Consider the following 17,840-nt stretch of genomic DNA (forward strand, 5'->3'; position numbering starts at 1 on the left):
GGGCTTACCAAAAAAAAAAAGCTCTTCAAAGCACAAGCCACGCACAGCCAAGGCAGCACTCTCTACCTGAGTCAGCAAGCAGCCTGAAACAACACACAGGGACTGCCGTGCGCTCTCACAGACACATTTCCAGACGGCATTACTGCTGCAAACAGCCTATCTGTGCTGCACTGCAAACAGTTTCAGAGCTGAGCAAAGCGCCCAAGGCAGGAAAACAATGAGGTGCTGAGGAAAAAGCACAGTCTCCGGAGTGAAAGGATTATGAGTTTCTAAGCCTGGAAGATTGGCACCGGCTTTGAGCCCTGCCCTGGGACAGTGGATGCCTCCTGTGAGATGATATCTTCCTAATTTCCACTGCTGAGCTATGTTGGGGGTCATCTTCTCTCTTTCAGCATGTCACCAGTACAGATGAAGTCCTCTTTGCTGCTTCTGTGTCACTTCTGGATGTTCAGCCTCATGTCTCTCTTGTGGGCATCAGACTCGGCACAAGGTAAGAAGTTATTCCCTTCACCTGTGACAGCTGGGCAAGCAGGGAGCAGAGGTCAGCCAAAGGGAGCTATGTGCCATGGTGTGTTGCTGTGCAATGCTCAAGTTGTAACATACATCCAGAAGAGTTTGCAATAGTTACAGGTGTCTTACGAGCACCTCAACCTCCAGGGATGCAGAGAAGTGAATGTCTTTGCCTTTCTTAGTTGGAGACAGTTATTCAGCAGAGAAGTCAGTCTGTACTTTGGAATGGGGTGATGGTTAGTGCCAAACACCATTGATGATCCAGCCACGTTTCTCTCCGTCTCTTTTTCTACTGACAGGCAACTCCAACCTAACTTGTTGGTATGACTCACGGGCGGCTCTCTTCTGTGACTGGAACCCAGGCAGGGATCTGGCTGAAGGACCATGCCAGCTGGAGATTTTATCAAAGTTTGATTTATGTGACAGGTGGGTGAACAGAGAGGCTGAGGACAGCAAATGCTTTGAATGAAAATTGTCCTGAAAATTTTCCTGTTTAACAAAACTGTAGACTCTTCCTCCCTAGGACAGGTGTAGTGGAGTCACAGAACCAAGGGGTTTTGTCTCAAACTCTGTCTCTAACTCCATGTTGGTTGAGATGCTGGTCACTGCTCAGTGTTTGTCATGTGACGGTCCCAAACTGTCTAGCACAGCTCATCTTCCAGCTCCATAGTTGTGTCTGTGCTTCTTTTAAAAAAAATCCCTCTCTTTTGGTAGCCACTCTCTGGACTGAAAGGTATTTTCAATGGAAAAGGATGATGTATAGCAATGCGGGTGGAGGATGCTGGAATTAAAGTTATGCAGAGACCATTTGTCTAGTTCCAGAATGAGCTAGGATGTTGCACCGTGAGTAGCAATAAATAAAGGAAAATATTGTTCCCTGTATCTTCCCGGACCCATTCATCTCTCTCAGTTCATGATGTTTTCCTCTCCCACACATCTCCCAGCAGAGGAGTGGGGGTGTGGCCAGTACCACCATGGGGGCTGGCTGAATCTCTGTGGTCTCTAAGTGTGACATCTCCAGCCACGAGACTTAGCAACCTACCCCAGGGCTTCCCTGGGTGCCTGCAATAAAGAGAGGCTTGGTGTGATTTTGCCAGTGGGTGGGTTGCTCGTGACTATCGGAGACACCTCTGGTAGGGGAAGATGGCCAACTACCTTCTGGGGCCTGATGCATGGACCTAGAAAGCCAAGAAATTTTTGTTGCTCCATGGGTGTGAATCACAGAGACTGCGGCTGGGATTTGGGCTGGATTTAGAACTATGCCACTGCTTGATCAAGGCTCTAGGACACTGCATCTCCCCACCATCAGAAAGTCCCAGGCTTGCTCTGACCTTACAGCTGGAGCACACAGCTCAGTCTGGTACTCCTTCAGCTCCAGCCCCATGGATGCTTTCCCACCCTGTCACCCCCTGTGCCACAGCTCAGCTTAAGCTGCCCAGCCATGCTTGTCAGAGCAGAAGAGGGGTCATGGAGTAGCTCTGCCAAGTGTGACACATGGTCCTGGCTGACTGGGATGTGAACTGGTGCAGAAGATACATCTCACTCAGTATCTGAGATCCTACAGGACTGTCAGCAGCTTGAAGGGGACCTGTAAACCACAGAGGGGGTGAAATGGGCACCTTTTTTCCAGGGCTGCACTGGCATGGTTGTGGGTAGCAGCTGTCCTTGGGCTCTGCATGACCCCTGATATCAGAGTAACTTCTTTTGTGAAAATTTGGAAACTGGAAACCTACTATTATCTTTGGCTTGAAATTACTGAGATGCACTGACTCTTCCTTGTGCCAGCACATAAAATTTGTCTGACTGATGCAGTGGGGAGACAAAGTAGGATTACATCCTTGCTCTGACCTGTTCAGCAAATATGGTGAGATGCAAAGAGAGATCTTCAGTGTTACATAAAGTGTGACTAAACACAAAATAGCCTCCCCAGCTCACTGGAGTTCTCCTGATTTAAACCCAGGGCACTTCACCTACCTGAAAAGGCCAAAGACAGCTGTGAATTATCTAAGGCAGATCAAACATCAGGACTGAGGAGATGCACCAAGATCTTCAGCAAAAACAATAATGTGAGTAATTCATCTGGATGTCCTGGCTAATGATCAGGTGGAAATGATTTGTATGTGGATTTTGGGTGCATTAACAGTTTGACACCCAGGAGCAGAATAAAAAGCCCAAACCTAATCCCTGACTCCAGTTATGGAGCTGGGCTTGACATCGTGTGCTGTTGATATGTACCACCCCTCTGGGTTCCCCTGCAGGAAGGATTTGCTTTATTGTGAGTTGGGCCATTCTGTCCTGATACATGGAGAAGAGGTACAGGACAGACAGATCAAATGCAGTGTCCCATGTCTCAGTTGTCTGTGTTTGGCCCTGATCCCTTCCTCTGAGAAGGGATGGACATCACTACCATCTCTGAGGTCGTCTCTTGACCTCATTCTCCTTGAAGAACAAAAAGAACAAAAAAAAAATCCAACCACATGAAGTATAAAACTTTGTTTCCTCACTCACCATTAAGGCTTATGCTTTTTGGCCACAAATATTCTCCATTTGTATTGTGAAGTATTCCTAAACTTCTTATACATAGGCAATGCTTAGAATTATGAAAGCTTGTTGATGAGGCTTCAGTGTCACTAATGGTAAATTTTCCTTGCAGACTCAATGCTTCACCACTGCAGACCTTCTTACCCTGTCTGTCCATTGTCAGGTTGGAGAAAATAGGTCCATACCTGTGCGAATAAAAGATTTCAGACCACTTGCAAATAGTAAGTACTCATCTGCCTTGAGGTCTCTGAAGCTCGCACACAAAATAATAGCTAAATTCTCTTCCCATCCACCCCTGCGTAACATTCATAGCTGATTTCAGACTTCTGTCGTTTCCTTGACCCCTGCTACAACCAGCACAAATGAACTGCATTGACTCCTGCCACTTGCACCTCTAACATGCAGTGTCATACCAGCCACTTCCAGTCCTGTCCTTCATCTGGGACACTGTTAAATGAGAATTATTTTCACTAGGACTTCTGGCTTTAAAGAGGCAATGACAGCCTTGCCAATCTGAAAAATGCAGGCTGCAAAGAGAGACATTTTTGAGCTTCTGTGTCTCCTACCAGATAAGTGCTTCCACCCTCCTTTAAGCCAGCTTTGGCATGAATCAGTCTTTGAGGAAAAGGTTCAGCTCACTAATTCTGCAGAAAAATATCTACTTAAGACTTTTTTTTTTTTCTGGATATGTGAGTTTACCTGGCTCAGGGAGACATTTGATAGAACTGCTGCAACTTGATATATAAGAGGGCATGGCTGGAGTCAGGGATTGGAAAGGATCAGCCTAGACAGGCTGAGTAACTCCATCTCCTGTGCCTGTAGCTCTCTGAAAGAGCAGCTAGGAAGCAGCTGCCTCCCCTACATGTTCCATTCTTGTCTGTACAACTGGAGACTCTACGAGATAGGATGCATAGCCACGTGAGATGGATTGCACTGATTGCAAGGGCCACTTTCACAGGCTCACAGGAGGAGCTGCCTTTAATGTAGTCATAGAATCACAGAATCCAGAGACAACAGGCCTTTTGACATCAGTGACAGTGGGGAAGAAGGAAGAACAGAGAGGGGGAACTCACTAGCCACCTCACATGGCCATGGCTGGCTGGACTCTGTGAGCACAGCCAAGACAACTACCCTGCTGCAGTGGGGTTTGCAGTGGAGTCCTGTTATCGACAGACAGTGTGGAGGTATCAGCCCTGCTCCTTCTTTCTTTCTAGTAAAGCTGAGGCCTCCAGGAAATCTTCAGCTGGTTACCAACACTGAAAGCAGCTACAACTTAACGTGGAACCTGAATGTTTCCTCTCACTATCTGAATGGGTTGCGGGAATACCAAGTGCGGTACCGAAACATGAGTCGGCCTCAGGAGGTGAGTGCAGAGAGGAGCACTGTGACCTGTCACCATATGAATCCTGGTTTTCTTTGTGTTGCCCAGGACTTCCTCCTGGGCATTCCCTCACTATGAAAACAGTTTTAGTAAAGCTGGAGAGTGGATGACATTCCCCACCTTTTCATCTGTGTCACCTGCTGCCAGTGGTTGGTGATGACATGGATGGGAATCCTATTTTACTTAGTGTTGTCACAAAGAAAACCAGTCAGTTCTGGGACAGAGTTGAAAGGGATGAAAGGGGTGAGCAAGCAATGAATGAGGTGTAGGGATCTGAGACAGGTCATCTGTGAGGGTCTTGGAAAAGATGGGTACGTGAGGCTGTAAGCCAGGGTGTTGATGATGCTCTAATTTTGCCCTACTCCCAGAATGCCATGATCTTACCCATTCGGCATGACCAGATGTGGATGGTGTTTGAGAACCTCTCACCTGACTTGAAACATGAGGCAGCTGTCCGTGCAAGGCCAAGGCCAAGTGCCTTAAGTACCTGCAAAGGCGTGTGGAGCGACTGGAGCGAGACAATACGTTGGAAGACGCATGCTGACCGTAAGGAGGGGAAAATGGGGACTCAGGGAAAACAAGGTAGAAGGGCCAAAGTAGGCTGAGAAGCTGGAGGAAGAAGGGTAGGAAGGATTGTATTGACCAAAGAGCAATAGAAAGGTTGGAAAATCTGTCCCTCCTGATCTGTTAGGTCAGGTTGGCTTAAGGACAAAGACCTCTTGACCCCAGCAGGGTCCCTATGACTTCCAGAAGTGAGGCAAAATCCACAAGAGGTAAATCAGAGAGTGCTTCCCCAAAGCAGTAAAGCCAGATGTCTGAGCTGCAGAAGCAGTGGTCAGGACTGGAATTTTCCCAGATGCTAATGTGACCTAGGAACACAAATCCAACTTTTTAAAAAGGCCTAGATCATTGAAGCCCATGGATGGGTGAAATGCAGTGAAACAGAGCACTCAGTTCCTGAACTAAAGGACACCTGAGTGTAAGAAGTAAAGTCTCACGGAGAATGGAAGAGACTTACAGGCATGTTAAGGCCCTTCCAAAAAGGTCTGCTGAGACTTGCATCAGTCATTGCTGTGAACCACAGAGCAGGGGGACACCTCCAGGCTTGAAAGACAGTGCCCTGAGCAAGCCTCTTTGGTGAGTCATTAGCTGTGGTCTCTTGCCATTTCTTTTCAAAAAAATAAGCAGATAGAGGTTATTCCTTCTCCTCTCATATCCACTCTGGCCCTGCTCAGCCCCTCCCTGTTGTGCCTGGTACTGGTATAAACAGGGGAGCTATGTTTAGAAAGGGCACTGTGTTGCTGTGGCGATCAAATTTTGACAGTGTGTGATGTCAATGAATAGGATACAGCCGCAACCAGTTGTCATAGCAACCAAGACCCAAAGATAACCAGGGTACCAGAGGCAGAGGAGACAAAGTGATTTGAGTAGCATCTCAAGGACAAGCAAGGGAAGAATGTCCTGAAAATGTCTCCTCCTTCTTTTATTTTTCTCTGGTTCCTCACAACTACTCCAGAGATGCTCTGCAGGCCCAGACCAAGGGACAGTAGGGATGGGGGGAGGATGAGGGGGCAAGCAGAGGAGCCAGGCACTGGAACAGCAAGACCAAGAAAAGGTGCTCTGGGGAGATAAGTGTGAAAGAGAAATTAAGAAAAGTTTGAGATTATGCCAGACAAGCCTGAGGAATGCTGGCAGCTCTGGCAGTGTGGGAACTCAGTCTCTTTCTCCTAACCTTACTATCCAAGTACTAAAATACAGTGGAAAGCTGTAACTTTTCTAGCTTCCTAAAGCTTTCTTACACCTCTCCAAAGAAAGAAGCTAATCTTCTCCATCCTTGGTCCTCCTGCCTTTTCAAAGACCCATGAACCCCATGACTTTGTCTCCAATCCTACTTAAGTTGATTTTAGGACTCCCTGATTTCCTTAGCAGTGAGACAGACAGGTTGATGGACAATTCAACCAGTAGACTGTGGCACCTCCTATGTGGCAACCCTTAGCTGTGGTGCTGTTAGGAACAGGCAGTTCAAGCTGTTCAGCACAAATTATCTATTAAGCAATGACAAGTAAACTCTGAAATCTATATCAGCTCAAAGGCATCCTGCACAACACAGCAGAACTAATTTATCTGACCTATATATAATATTCTATTATATAAAATTATAATAAAGGCCACTTTGATCACCTTGAACAGCCATAGAAGGGTTGCAGCTCCTGCCTCCAGAATTATGGCTAAATTTTCACAACTCACTCATTCTCTCTCATCTTGCAGAAAAATCCCGGACGGTCCTGCCAGTTCTTATAATGAGCAGTTGCATCTTGGTGATCATTGGGACTGCCTTCCTTATTAATTTGCGGACCCTGAAATGGTAAAAGAGAATCAAGTTTTCATCTCTGTTCCTAACTTGTGTCTTTTGCATCTTCCCAAAACCCATGTTATTTTGCACTTGGTGTCTTTTTTTACTTGTTGTCTACCTTGCCTTTAGTAAGGCATTTGACACTGTTGCCCACAGCATTCTCCTAGAGAAATTGACTGTTCTTGGCTTGGATGGGCATATGCTTTGCTGGATAAAAAAATGGTTAGATGGCTGAGTCCAAAGAGTCATGGTCAATGGAGCTAAATCCAGTTGGCTGTCAGTCACGAGTGATGTCCCCCAGGGCTCAGTACTGGGGCCTCTCCTATTTAACATTTTCATCAACGACCTGGACAAGGGGAGAGGGTGCACCCTTAGTAAGTTTGCAGAAGACACCAAGCTGGGTGGACGTGTCGATCTGCTTGAGAGTAGGGAGGCTCTACAGAGGGATTTAGAAAGGCTGGATTACTGGGCCAAGGCCAACCACATGAATTTCAATAAGGCCAAATGCCGGGTCCTGCACTTCAGCCACAACAACCCCCAGCAGCGCTACAGGCTTGGGGAAGAGTGGCTGGAGAGCTGCCAGGCAGAGAGGGATCTGGGGTTGTTGATGGACAACAGCTGAGCATGAGCCAGCAGTGTGCCCAGGTGGCCAAGAAGGCCAAGGGCATCCTGGCCTGTGTCAGGAAGAGTGTGGTCAGCAGGGCCAGGGAAGTGATTGTCCCCCTGTACTCAGCTTTGGTGAGGCTGCACCTCGAGTACTGTGTCCAGTTTTGGGCCCCTCACTATCAGAGGGACATTGTGGTGCTGGAGAGGGTACAGAGGTGGGCTGCCAAGCTGGTAAAGGATTTGGAGCATATGTCATATGAGGAATGCCAGGGGCATCTGGGGCTTTTTAGCCTGGAGAAGAGGCGATTCAGGGGAGACCTTATCACTCTTTACAACTACCTGAAAGGAGGCTGTAACAAGGTGGGAGTTGGTCTGCTGTCCCTAGTGGCAAATGACTGGACAAGGAGAAATGACCTTGAGTTGCACTAGGGGAGGTTCGAGATGGGTATTAGTAAGAATTTCTTTTCTGAGAGGGTTGTCATGTTGACAGCCTGCCCAGGGAGGTAGTTGAGTCACCATCCCTAGAAGTGTTTAAGAGATGGGTAGATACTGCATTGAGGGACATGGTTTAGTGGTGTTGATAGGGCTAGGAGAAGATTGGACTTGATGATCTTGAAGGTCTCTTCCAGCTGAAAATGTTCTATGATTCTATGATTCTGTGATTCTGTGATGTTACTCAGAGTAGGGAGTGACTTAAAAGTATGGTTTACAGCCCAACCATTTAAGGCTGACATTTGTTTGGGGAGGTACATCACCACCCAAAGTGATGCAGTTTCACCACCATCATTGTATTGTGCTGCACTCCTGTGACCTGGTGTTGTGTCTTGGCTGAATTAAAAAGCACTTCTGTTGCCCAGGGATTAGAGTGGTGTTACCCAGCAGAGATACACCAAAATTGCCTCTTAATAAGCAGGCCACTGGGTTGAGCGCTCCCTCAGTAAAGAGGACCAAGCAAGCCTAGGTACCGCTACCACGTCATTTAAACTGTCCAGCAAGAGCTCAAGCAAGACTGGTGATATTTGGTCCTGTAGGCAAAACTCCTGAGGGAGAAGCACATTTCTTCCTCTCCCTGGTCCACACAGTCCTGAAGTGTCTCATCATGTGCTGGTAAACATCTGCATGATGCTTTAAGGATCTCTTTGTCAGAATTTCTGCCTAGGCACTGCTTTTATTCAGGATTGAAAGTGTCTTACAATGTTACCCCATGCAATAACAAAGGGAGTGACCTGTCGGAATAGTCACCACAGGTTTTCCCATCTCAGGACAGGTGCAAAGAACAGGGTTATGATGTTCATGACACGGAGCAGGCAGAAATATTCTCATGGATGAGGCAGCAGAAGCTGGATGGCTTCCCTGTAAGGAAAGAAAGAGAAGCATGCTGAAGGAAGATGGATACTGAGAAAAGCACTAGATGCTGTATTTTACCTCGAGTTCTAACACAAAGGTGAGGAATTGCTAGCTATATGGCACAGAGAGAGATGAAAAGGCCTCCTTTCTCCACAGAGTATCATTAACCTGGAGGAACTGGATGGAGGATAATGCTGAGGTAAGTTCCAAGGAAGGATTAGACATGCTTGAATAAAAATAGCATCTGCAGTGATGTAAGGTAGTTTATATGCAAGAACTAGCAAATTCTGATGCTTCAGAGAGTACACTGATTGCCTGCAGAGGTCAGGAGGCTCTTTCCTCAGAGCATCCTGCAGCAAAGAACTGATACGATCAGCCAACCTCTCTGAGGGACTGAAGAGCAGATTAGATCACTTCATGCTGCCTCAGATGACGACACACTGGTTCCAATAAAGCAGAGGTCTCTGGACTGGTGTTAGGCATACTCAGACAGCTTGTATGGCCACTGTGTCCTAGCTATACCATGCAGCATCCTGCTAATAGGGCAGAGACTTGTGGCACACCTTTTTCAGTGATGGTCCTACTCGGGCCACATGGTCCTCTAAGTCACTGTGGTGGCAGCAAAGCAAAGATGGGGCAGCTCACAGCAGCTGGGGCTTGGAAAGGAGGCAGCCCTGCCCAGCTCACCATGAAGAGGGCAGGTGGAGAGGTTAAGGTGACCAGTCAAGGCAGGGAAAAAATCTGTGAATTGTTGGTTGTGCCTCGTCAGGGAAAAGGCTGAGGGTAATGTATTTGCCAAGGCTAGGTTTAATTGCCTCACCTCTATACCTCTCACTGCTCAGTTATGTGTTTCAGGTCACTCAAGAGTAAGGAGAGTCATCAGACTTGTTCTTATTTTACCTTTCCTCCATGCCAGGGTAGTACCCATGAGCTGCAGTGATCTCTTCTTCCCCCACTACATTGACAGACTGGCTAGGATCAGGCCCCGCTTCATTCCTCCTTCTCCTTCTCTTTTCTCAAGGTTTAAGATCCTGAAGATCCACATCCCAGACCCCAAGAAGTTCTTTCCCCCACTCGTTTCGGCTCACGGAGGTGACATTCAGGTATGGGACTGGGGATCAAACCATGTGCTTATGAGAAAGAAATGGGGGAAAGAAAGGTCCAGCTGCACATGCCTGGGACAAAAAGCTGGTTGTCAGACCTACACGTGCCCTCACGATACGTGTGCCTGTAGTACCAGCTGCTGGGTTCTCTGCTTGAGTTATATTTTCTGACCTTCTAAAACCTGACATTCAGCTGAGGCATCTGTAATAAAAGAACTGAGAAACACCAAACCATGCAAACATCAGCAACCTGCTTCCCGAATGGGCAGCCTAAGAGAAAACCTCCTGTGGGAGGGAGCTTGGTCTCTCAGATCTCCTTCCACCCCACTGGGGTCCCTCCCTGCCTGCCCTAGGCTGCCCAGCTCTTCCCCAGACCATCCAGCTGTGATCCCCTCCTCCCATCTCTGAGCCTTTCCTCTGCTCCTAATGTGAGCTGTCATCACGCTGGATGGCATGTAGCTGTTTTCTACATTCCCCACCCCCAGTTTCTCCCTTCCCCTAATCTCCCTGTGAGTATGGGCAGCTGCAAGGAGACAATCACCATTCTGTGCAGTATTAAAGGGAGTGTCCAATGAGAGACGTGGGAGGTGATCCCAAGGGGCATCTCACTTTAAGAAGAATAGAAATGAACTGCAAAAGGTCCAGAGGACAGAAAATCTTTGGAAAAGCCTGAGCGCAAAAAGCCTTAGCAAGCTTAAACTACAGGGGAAGAGTGCAGAACGGGGGGAGGCAGGAGTGTGCAGCAGGCACTGACGACAATTTCTCAGTGCAGAAAGAAGTAGAAAATTTGGCTTTATTGGCCATAAAGGCAATAAAATTGGATGTTATCAAAACAAGTTTATTTTTAAGAATAATGATGCACTGCAGGAAATCACTCATAGTGAGCATGGAAATCTAGGCACAAGGGGCCTGGAAGAATGCTTTAGATAAGAAATCTGCATAGGGCCATGTAGATGTATCAGAAACTGGTTCAACTAGGAATAGATTGCGTGAGATGCATCTCGGTACTGCTTTTCATGTTTCCACCTTCATTTCATCTTGCAGTCTCATAAATCTTTTTCTTCCTTTCACTTTAATCCTCCATCTTCCATTCCCCCCTCTAGAAATCCCAAAACATAGGCTGACAAGATCTGCTCTTGACTTCAAAGTGATAGAAAGATATATTCTCTCTGAAAATCTTGCAGATGAGACATCATGAATGTGAATTTCCCTCCCCACTACCTCCAGCAATTCTTGCCTGGACAGAGAAAAAGTCACCTGATTGCTGCAGGCACTCAGGAAAAGAAACCTTTGGTTCCTCACTGAGTGTTATACTTTGAGCATAACAGTCTCTCTCTTGTCTTTCTTCTCCATCAGAAATGGCTCTCCTCCCCATTCTCCACATCTTCCTACTGTGTGAACAGCACAGCCCTGGAGATCTCCATGCTTGAGGTGATGCAGAAGAATGACCAGGAATCCCAGTTCCTACTTTCCAAGGGAACCCTCACTCCTGATCCTCTCTTAGAAACCAGTGGGCACTCTGCATCCAGCTGCTTCACCAACCAAGGCTACTTCTTCTTTCATACTTCCGACTCATTTGAGATCGAGCCCTGTCAGGTCTACTTCACCTATGAGCCTTTCACCCAGGAGGGCAACAGCAACGAGGATGGCGAGTCTTACCAAGCTCTAACCTCCTCAGACCTCTGCACACTGGCAGAGGACATGCCCATATTGTCCCACAACTTCCTTCACTGTGTCAAGCTGACCCAGGGCTTCCAAAACAGCTCCTTCATGGAAGAAACAGAACGTAAAGTCCGTCAGGCCATGGTTATTTCTAAGGCTCTCAAATCAAGTGAACACACATCGTCAACACCAGTTCTGAAACAGGATGAGAAGGTGATGGACAAAACAGATTTAGAACCTGCTGAAGCCCTGTGCCAGCTGGACACTGACTTTTCTGCCCCACTGGACTTGCATGACAAAGATACTATCGAAGTAACAGAGGGGACTGGGCAGGCAGCTCCCCCAGTTGACCCCTGTACACCAGCAGCACACATTACATCTTCTTTCTCTCAGTCTTCATCTCTAAGGCAAAGCCAGGATGAGGATCCATGCACAACTGCCTTCTCCAGCCAGGTCCTAAACACTGGTGCCTACCTTTCTCTGAAGGACCTCCAAAGCCAGTACAGCCATTGCTCTGTTTAAGATCTTCCTCGAGGAAACCCGTAGGTAGGAAAGACCTCCTCTCTGCAGGGAAGGCTAGAGGAGCAGTTTATACAGAACATGAACATGACTTCAGCATCGAACCCATTGGGACTGTTTTTCAGTGATGCTGGAGAAGATAACTACTTTAGAGGGCTTCAAAACCAAAAGAGGGGTAGGATGGATAAGGTGTAAACTCATGGGTGGCTACATGGGTAGCACTAGTTCAGAGAATTCTGTGATTGTGTGATTCTCAAGGCAAAGTGTTAGTGAAACAAACTGCTGGAAATAAGAAGACATTTAAACAACATATGGAGAATGATAAAGGCACATTAAAGCTATTCAGCGGCTACACAGCTAATGGAGACATAGAAGCCTGATTCTTAGGCATACAGGCTATCAAGAATTCACCTTCATAACTGAACCTGTTTCTCTGCTATTACTGGATCTAATGGCATAGAAACCCATTTCCATACTGCTCAGATGCCATCCTGCACCTCACTAGCTTGCTTCTTCCTTCCCGGCTTCCAGTAGTAGGCTGTGCCATCACTTCAGTGCTCTGCATCTTGGTGTAAAATAGCATTCAGCTTTGAGGCTGAGCAGGCACATAGTCCATTTGCCTCATCTCATCCTAAAAACTGCCTAATGGAAGGGAGAAATGCCTGAAGAGTTGGATATATGATTTTGTATAAGGGACAGTAGCACTGACAATCAGTGCTGGGGCAGATGATGAAACTGATAAAGATATCCCCTCTTGACTGACCAAGGGTGTAACTTTTCCTGTGATGTCCCCACTTCAAGTTTTAGTCAGAGATTACATTCTGAGCTACTCAGTCCTGCTTTGGAGGCACGTTTCTAAGGTCAGCTCAGAGCCTCAACTGTGTCAGCTGTTTAAGCAGTGCAGTGTAAAAAGAAATCCCCATTACTGGGTTAAAAATACTGGGGAAATCCCTTTCCCCTCCCCCTTTCCCCCCAGGTCTGATGAAGGCAGTAAAAAGAATGAACGCACACAATTTCCCATTCTCACTGCACTATTTTTCATGAAATCGAAAGCCTCTCTGCCCTACTGGCAAAATACTGTTATTTGACTACGATAAGCTGATTGCAGAATAGTTCATCCCACATCCTGTATTAGTGGAAAACATCACAATCGTGCAGCCCATTCCTTCCATTGCTCAAGGGGAAACCGTTGCCTAATAAGCAGCAAAGATGTGGTGAATAAGCCCAGAAAACTAGCCCACGAATCAGCACCTTTGCTGAAAAGAAAACCTCAATCCACTCACAAAGAACAGGGATAGAAAAGATTAGTTGGCTTGCTTTTTTTTGGTTTTTTTTTCTTTTTTTCTTTTTTCCTCTGCATTTGCAGATCTGGGTTGAGAAAAAGCAACACAACACAGAAGAAAAGTGGCAAGGCACAGATGGTTACATCCATCCCTGCATTCAACATCCATACTCTCTGCCCAATTTCTTGCCATATTTCTGGACTATCTAGTAGTGGGAAAATACCATCCCTGTGCTAAAGATCTTTATTCTAAAAGATTTTGTATCAAAAAGATCAAGGATATTGAACTTGTTGGTACGTCTGTCGCCTCTGTATCACCCAGAACTGATTCTTCCCCACCTCTCTCTGTACAAGCGTCGAGCTTCCCCTTTGTCCTGTTCCCACGCTGTTACCTGACCTTGCCTTGTGCAGCTTGAACATCATTATGAGTCCCAGCTACAGGGTCACTCACTGGCTTGGATTTCGCCTCAAAATAGCTGCTCAAAGGAGCTGACCCTGCCCACAGCTGAGAGGGCTGGAGGAGTTATTTCTCATCAGCTTCTTCACCACCTGCATCAAGACACGGACTACTCCGTTGTCCCCAGGAGACAGCAGGTGAAAAAGACCCCACAGCTTCCCAGATAAGGAACCACAAGGCTTGCTCAGCTGTTTGCTATACATTGAGAATCTCCCCAGATGGACTTCAAAAGGAGACACTGAATCCTTTTGCCCCTGATGGGCAATTTGCTGTCTTGCATGGGCCAAGGGTCCTAGTTGTGCTGATGGTTATTCTGTCCCAATGTAGATCGTCATAAGATTTTCAATTATTCTTGCTGCTAAGATCAATACAAAAGAAAAACTTCACCTCTTTGTAAATAAAAGAAATATTAAGGAATCTACAGTATTCTTCCATCCTTTGGGGTGCGGGGAAAGGATTAACAGCTTTTCTAAAAAGGGAACTAGGCAAAGGTTTGCTCAGATCAATACACTTCTAGCTGTCCTTCCTACTCTTTTCCCTGAGGTACATAGCCACCTAAAGCAGAAAGCAGAGCTGGAGAAGATCCTGCTGCAAAGCCCCTGAGGACCATCCTACTGCCTTGGTATTTTTTTCCCCCTGCCTTGTGAAAAAGCTGGCAGCTTTTGAGCCAGCAAGCTGTTAGCACTGCCTTCACAACCACGCCGGGCACGAACGCTGTGGCAGGAAGTGCTCGATGTCAGATCTGGTGATAACTGGACCTTTCTTCCAGGAAGACAAGATCATGTGGTCTCCTATGTGAGTAACCCAAGTTGTGAATACCAAAGGCATTAACACTCTCAGCAATATGGGGCCCTTTCTCGGTTGGGTCCTCGAGAGCTCTTTGGAAATGTCACATGGGGAGCGGTCCCCTCTCAAGGCGATGTGAACGCGCAGTGTGCCGTTCGCAAAAACCACAGAACAATGCTGCGATGTTGTCCCTCAGTACCAAAGGCAAACCAAAGCTGAATACTGGCCCTGTGTGGAAGATATTGAGCTAACGGCTGTAGACATGAGTCCTCTCTTGATCTTAAGCCCAGCAACAGCAAAATTAGCTGTCTCATCTCATCTCCCTCTTCACAAGATCCTTGTTCGTAAATTGGCAACGTCACTCTCAGCCCTCTCCCACATCCCTCTTTTTTTTTTTTACTTTGGAGAAGTGAAAAGTAAAGGGTACTTTCAGTAAAGGAATTCCTCTGAAGTCTGATCTGATCAAAGACTTGGGCCCTGGGTTGATTCAAAAGCCTGCGGTGACAGATGTGGTGTGCTTGCTTAGATAGATGAGACTGAGATTCTGTATTTTTTGTTCTGCTGAAAACACCAGAGAAGGAGGATGATTCTTTCCAGGAAGGTTTGGTACCAAAAAAAAGTCAAGTCTCTACACTGGGAAATACCCTCAGCTGCTGGGTTCTGACCCACTGTGGCAAAACCTCATAGTGCAAGCTTGGGGAATCCATACACAAATACATATATGCCTAAAGATGCAGCTAATCCCCAGTTATCTGGGGAAATTTTGGCTCAAAGTAACTTTTAAAAGTGAAATCTAGTCTCTTAAATCTCTCAAGTGGTTCTGAAAACATCTCTTATTGTCATTGCATGCTTTAGTTTCCCATAGGTGCAGCAATGAGTTAGTTGGGACAACAACACTGACACATTCCCAGTCAAAAGTTGCAGCTTTCCATCCACATTTAACGTTTATCTACTAGAATACACCCCAAATCAACTACAGCAATGTATTTTGGTTTTCATGCAGTCCCAGACTAAGCCTGAACCAGTGGCAGAGCTGAAAACAGCTATCCCTGCTCAGCTGCCAAAATGAGCCGAAATGAGCTCTGGCCCAAATAAGCTCAGCCCCAGGTCAATGCCACCAGCTGGAGCTCAGCCCCAGGTCAAGAGTCGTTCATGTCCCTATCCTTTCCGCCCATTTATTGACAGAGTAACTCTATTTACTCTGCTTTAGCTGGAGCGTCATTGCTTTTTTTTTGAAAAACAAAGGGGCACCTACAGAGCCATGGAGGTGTAAGCAGGAGGTGGTGCATGCAAGGTAGGTGAAGAGGACCTGGGGGAGAAGAAAAGCAGATGCTGCAGGGAGGAGTGTGTGGCGGTGCAGCAGAACGCAGTGTCAGGAGAATGGACAGCAAGAAGTACAAGATCAGAGGGAGTCTTGCAGGTCGGGACTGAGAGATACCGTGCTTTGTTTTCATGTGCGTGACCACTGTGCTAACTGGACCCTCTGAGTACTGACACCTTCTCTCCTTCAAGAAATCTACGCCTGCCAGCCAGCATCTGCTCCATCCCTGTGCTGGGGAGCACACACCCTGTATATTGCCTTGCCCTCCAATGGGACCAAGGAGGGTAGCTAAGAAATACAGCAGTTGCTCAGCAACTCCCTGTCCCCCGAGGAGGACAAGGTAAGCTATCTGCATCAGCCTCCTGCGTTGTTCTTCTCTGCACATCTGGAGGTGCTTCTACCCTGACTTTTTCCAGGCTCTCACTGCTCAGCCTGTGGATCTTCACCACCTGCAAGACGCTGAAACCTCCATTTCAGAAAAAAAAAGCCATTGTACAGGGTGCGCTGACCCATTGCGGCAGGACAGTGCAGGACGAAGGCCGAGCCAAAGGGACATGGCATCAAGTTATTGATCTCTGAGGAGACCTTGAGCTTTGGTAAATAGATGTCCTCTTCTCTCATGCTCCATGCGTTTGTGAGATGACTTTTGAAGGGGGGTGTGGGCCAGGCCTCACAGGCAGCAGCAGGTTTCAAAGGTAGGTCTGCAGCTCTGGGGGAAACCCCGGTGCCTACCATCAAATCTCTAACAAGAGGCTCTGCTGCTGCTGCTTCCTGCCCTCCTCCCCCCTTCTCTCCGTCTGCAGTTCTTTGCTTGTGTCTGCTGCTTCTGAAGGGATGCTGTGATAGTGCAGAAGTGCCCTTGTTCTTGTGGACCACTCAACTTGGTTCACAGGGGAGGACATCCTCCACAGGGGTTGCACAGAAACGTGACCCTTGAGAAGCAAGGAAAGGCAGTCTGCGCTGAGCCTGTTTATACCTCTTGCCTCTCTAGAAGGGTGCATTAGAGCAAGCAGATGTGCAGCTTATTGTCCGAGTGCTGATGTTTATTAAGCTGGGATTAATGTTCCAGAGCGAGTTGCCTTGTGCTTACGTTCTGCAAGCATGTTTCCATGTTGCAAGGTGGCCTAGAGAGCTTGGGGCTCAGGACCTGGGGGAAAACAAGAGGACTGAGAAGCCCACTTGCCCCTGTCATGTGAGCTTCCCATGGCATCAATGCAGGCTAAAATGTGCATGAAGCCAACCATCTCTTCCCACATCTGCAGAACATCCCTCCCATGCACTCATGCCCCCACATTCATATGTACCACTGGGCACGAAGGCGACTCGTAGACACGTAGACAGGGCGCAGGCATTCCCCAAAACCCCTGTCCTCCAAAACACCTGGCATGATGCGGGCACATCCCTTTCCTCTCCAGCATAAGAGCACAGAAAGCCTTTGGAGGCAGCCATGCACTGGGTGAAGGCAGAGGAAAGGAGAAGAAGGTGGGGGAGATAACCAAGATTAACGTGGCTCTCTTAGGCAATGGCATTTTCTGCTCTCAGACTCTGAGGCTGGCAGAAGGGGAGCAGTCAGGATGAAGCAAAAAAAGCAGCCTGGGGGCACAAGGGGCGAAGGAAGACAGAAGGTGTCCTCTGGCACAATCTGAGGGCGGTAGAGGGCTGAACAGTTTTCAGGTGCTCTCTCCTCACTAGCTCAGCTAGGGAGGTAGTTTCAGCAGCATGGGCTTAGCCCTGGGACACATGATCTAGTGGGAATGGAAAGTTTTGCTTACTTTCAGAGACCAAGAGCAAAATGGCACATCAGGCAAAGTACAACTTTGGGCTCCCAGGCTATGGCTGTTCTGTGTAAATTCTGTGTGCGTTTGAGGTCACCGATTTTCTTTTGCATTGATTTCTAGGTCAATTTTAAAATCACTCCCAGCCTGGGAGGACTAAACTTTTGTCTACAAAAAAAATCCATTATTGAACTCTT

The 17,840-nt window shown here is 47.3% G+C and overlaps 1 protein-coding gene across 1 annotated transcript; it reads left to right on the forward strand.

Moving 5' to 3' along the window:
- Window positions 1–408: 408 nt before the first annotated feature.
- LOC104273383 (interleukin-2 receptor subunit beta-like) lies at window positions 409–12,025 on the forward strand. The gene is made up of 9 exons (XM_009868706.1): window positions 409–490; window positions 810–936; window positions 2,471–2,576; window positions 3,164–3,272; window positions 4,266–4,414; window positions 4,801–4,978; window positions 6,701–6,797; window positions 9,760–9,841; window positions 11,198–12,025. The coding sequence occupies exons 1-9, from the start codon at window positions 409–411 to the stop codon at window positions 12,023–12,025; spliced, it is 1,758 nt and encodes a 585-aa protein (XP_009867008.1).
- The last annotated feature ends 5,815 nt before the right edge of the window (window positions 12,026–17,840 follow it).

The sequence above is a fragment of the Apaloderma vittatum genome, unplaced genomic scaffold (genome assembly GCF_000703405.1).
Source record: "Apaloderma vittatum isolate BGI_N311 unplaced genomic scaffold, ASM70340v1 scaffold8324, whole genome shotgun sequence".
NCBI lineage: Eukaryota > Metazoa > Chordata > Aves > Trogoniformes > Trogonidae > Apaloderma > Apaloderma vittatum.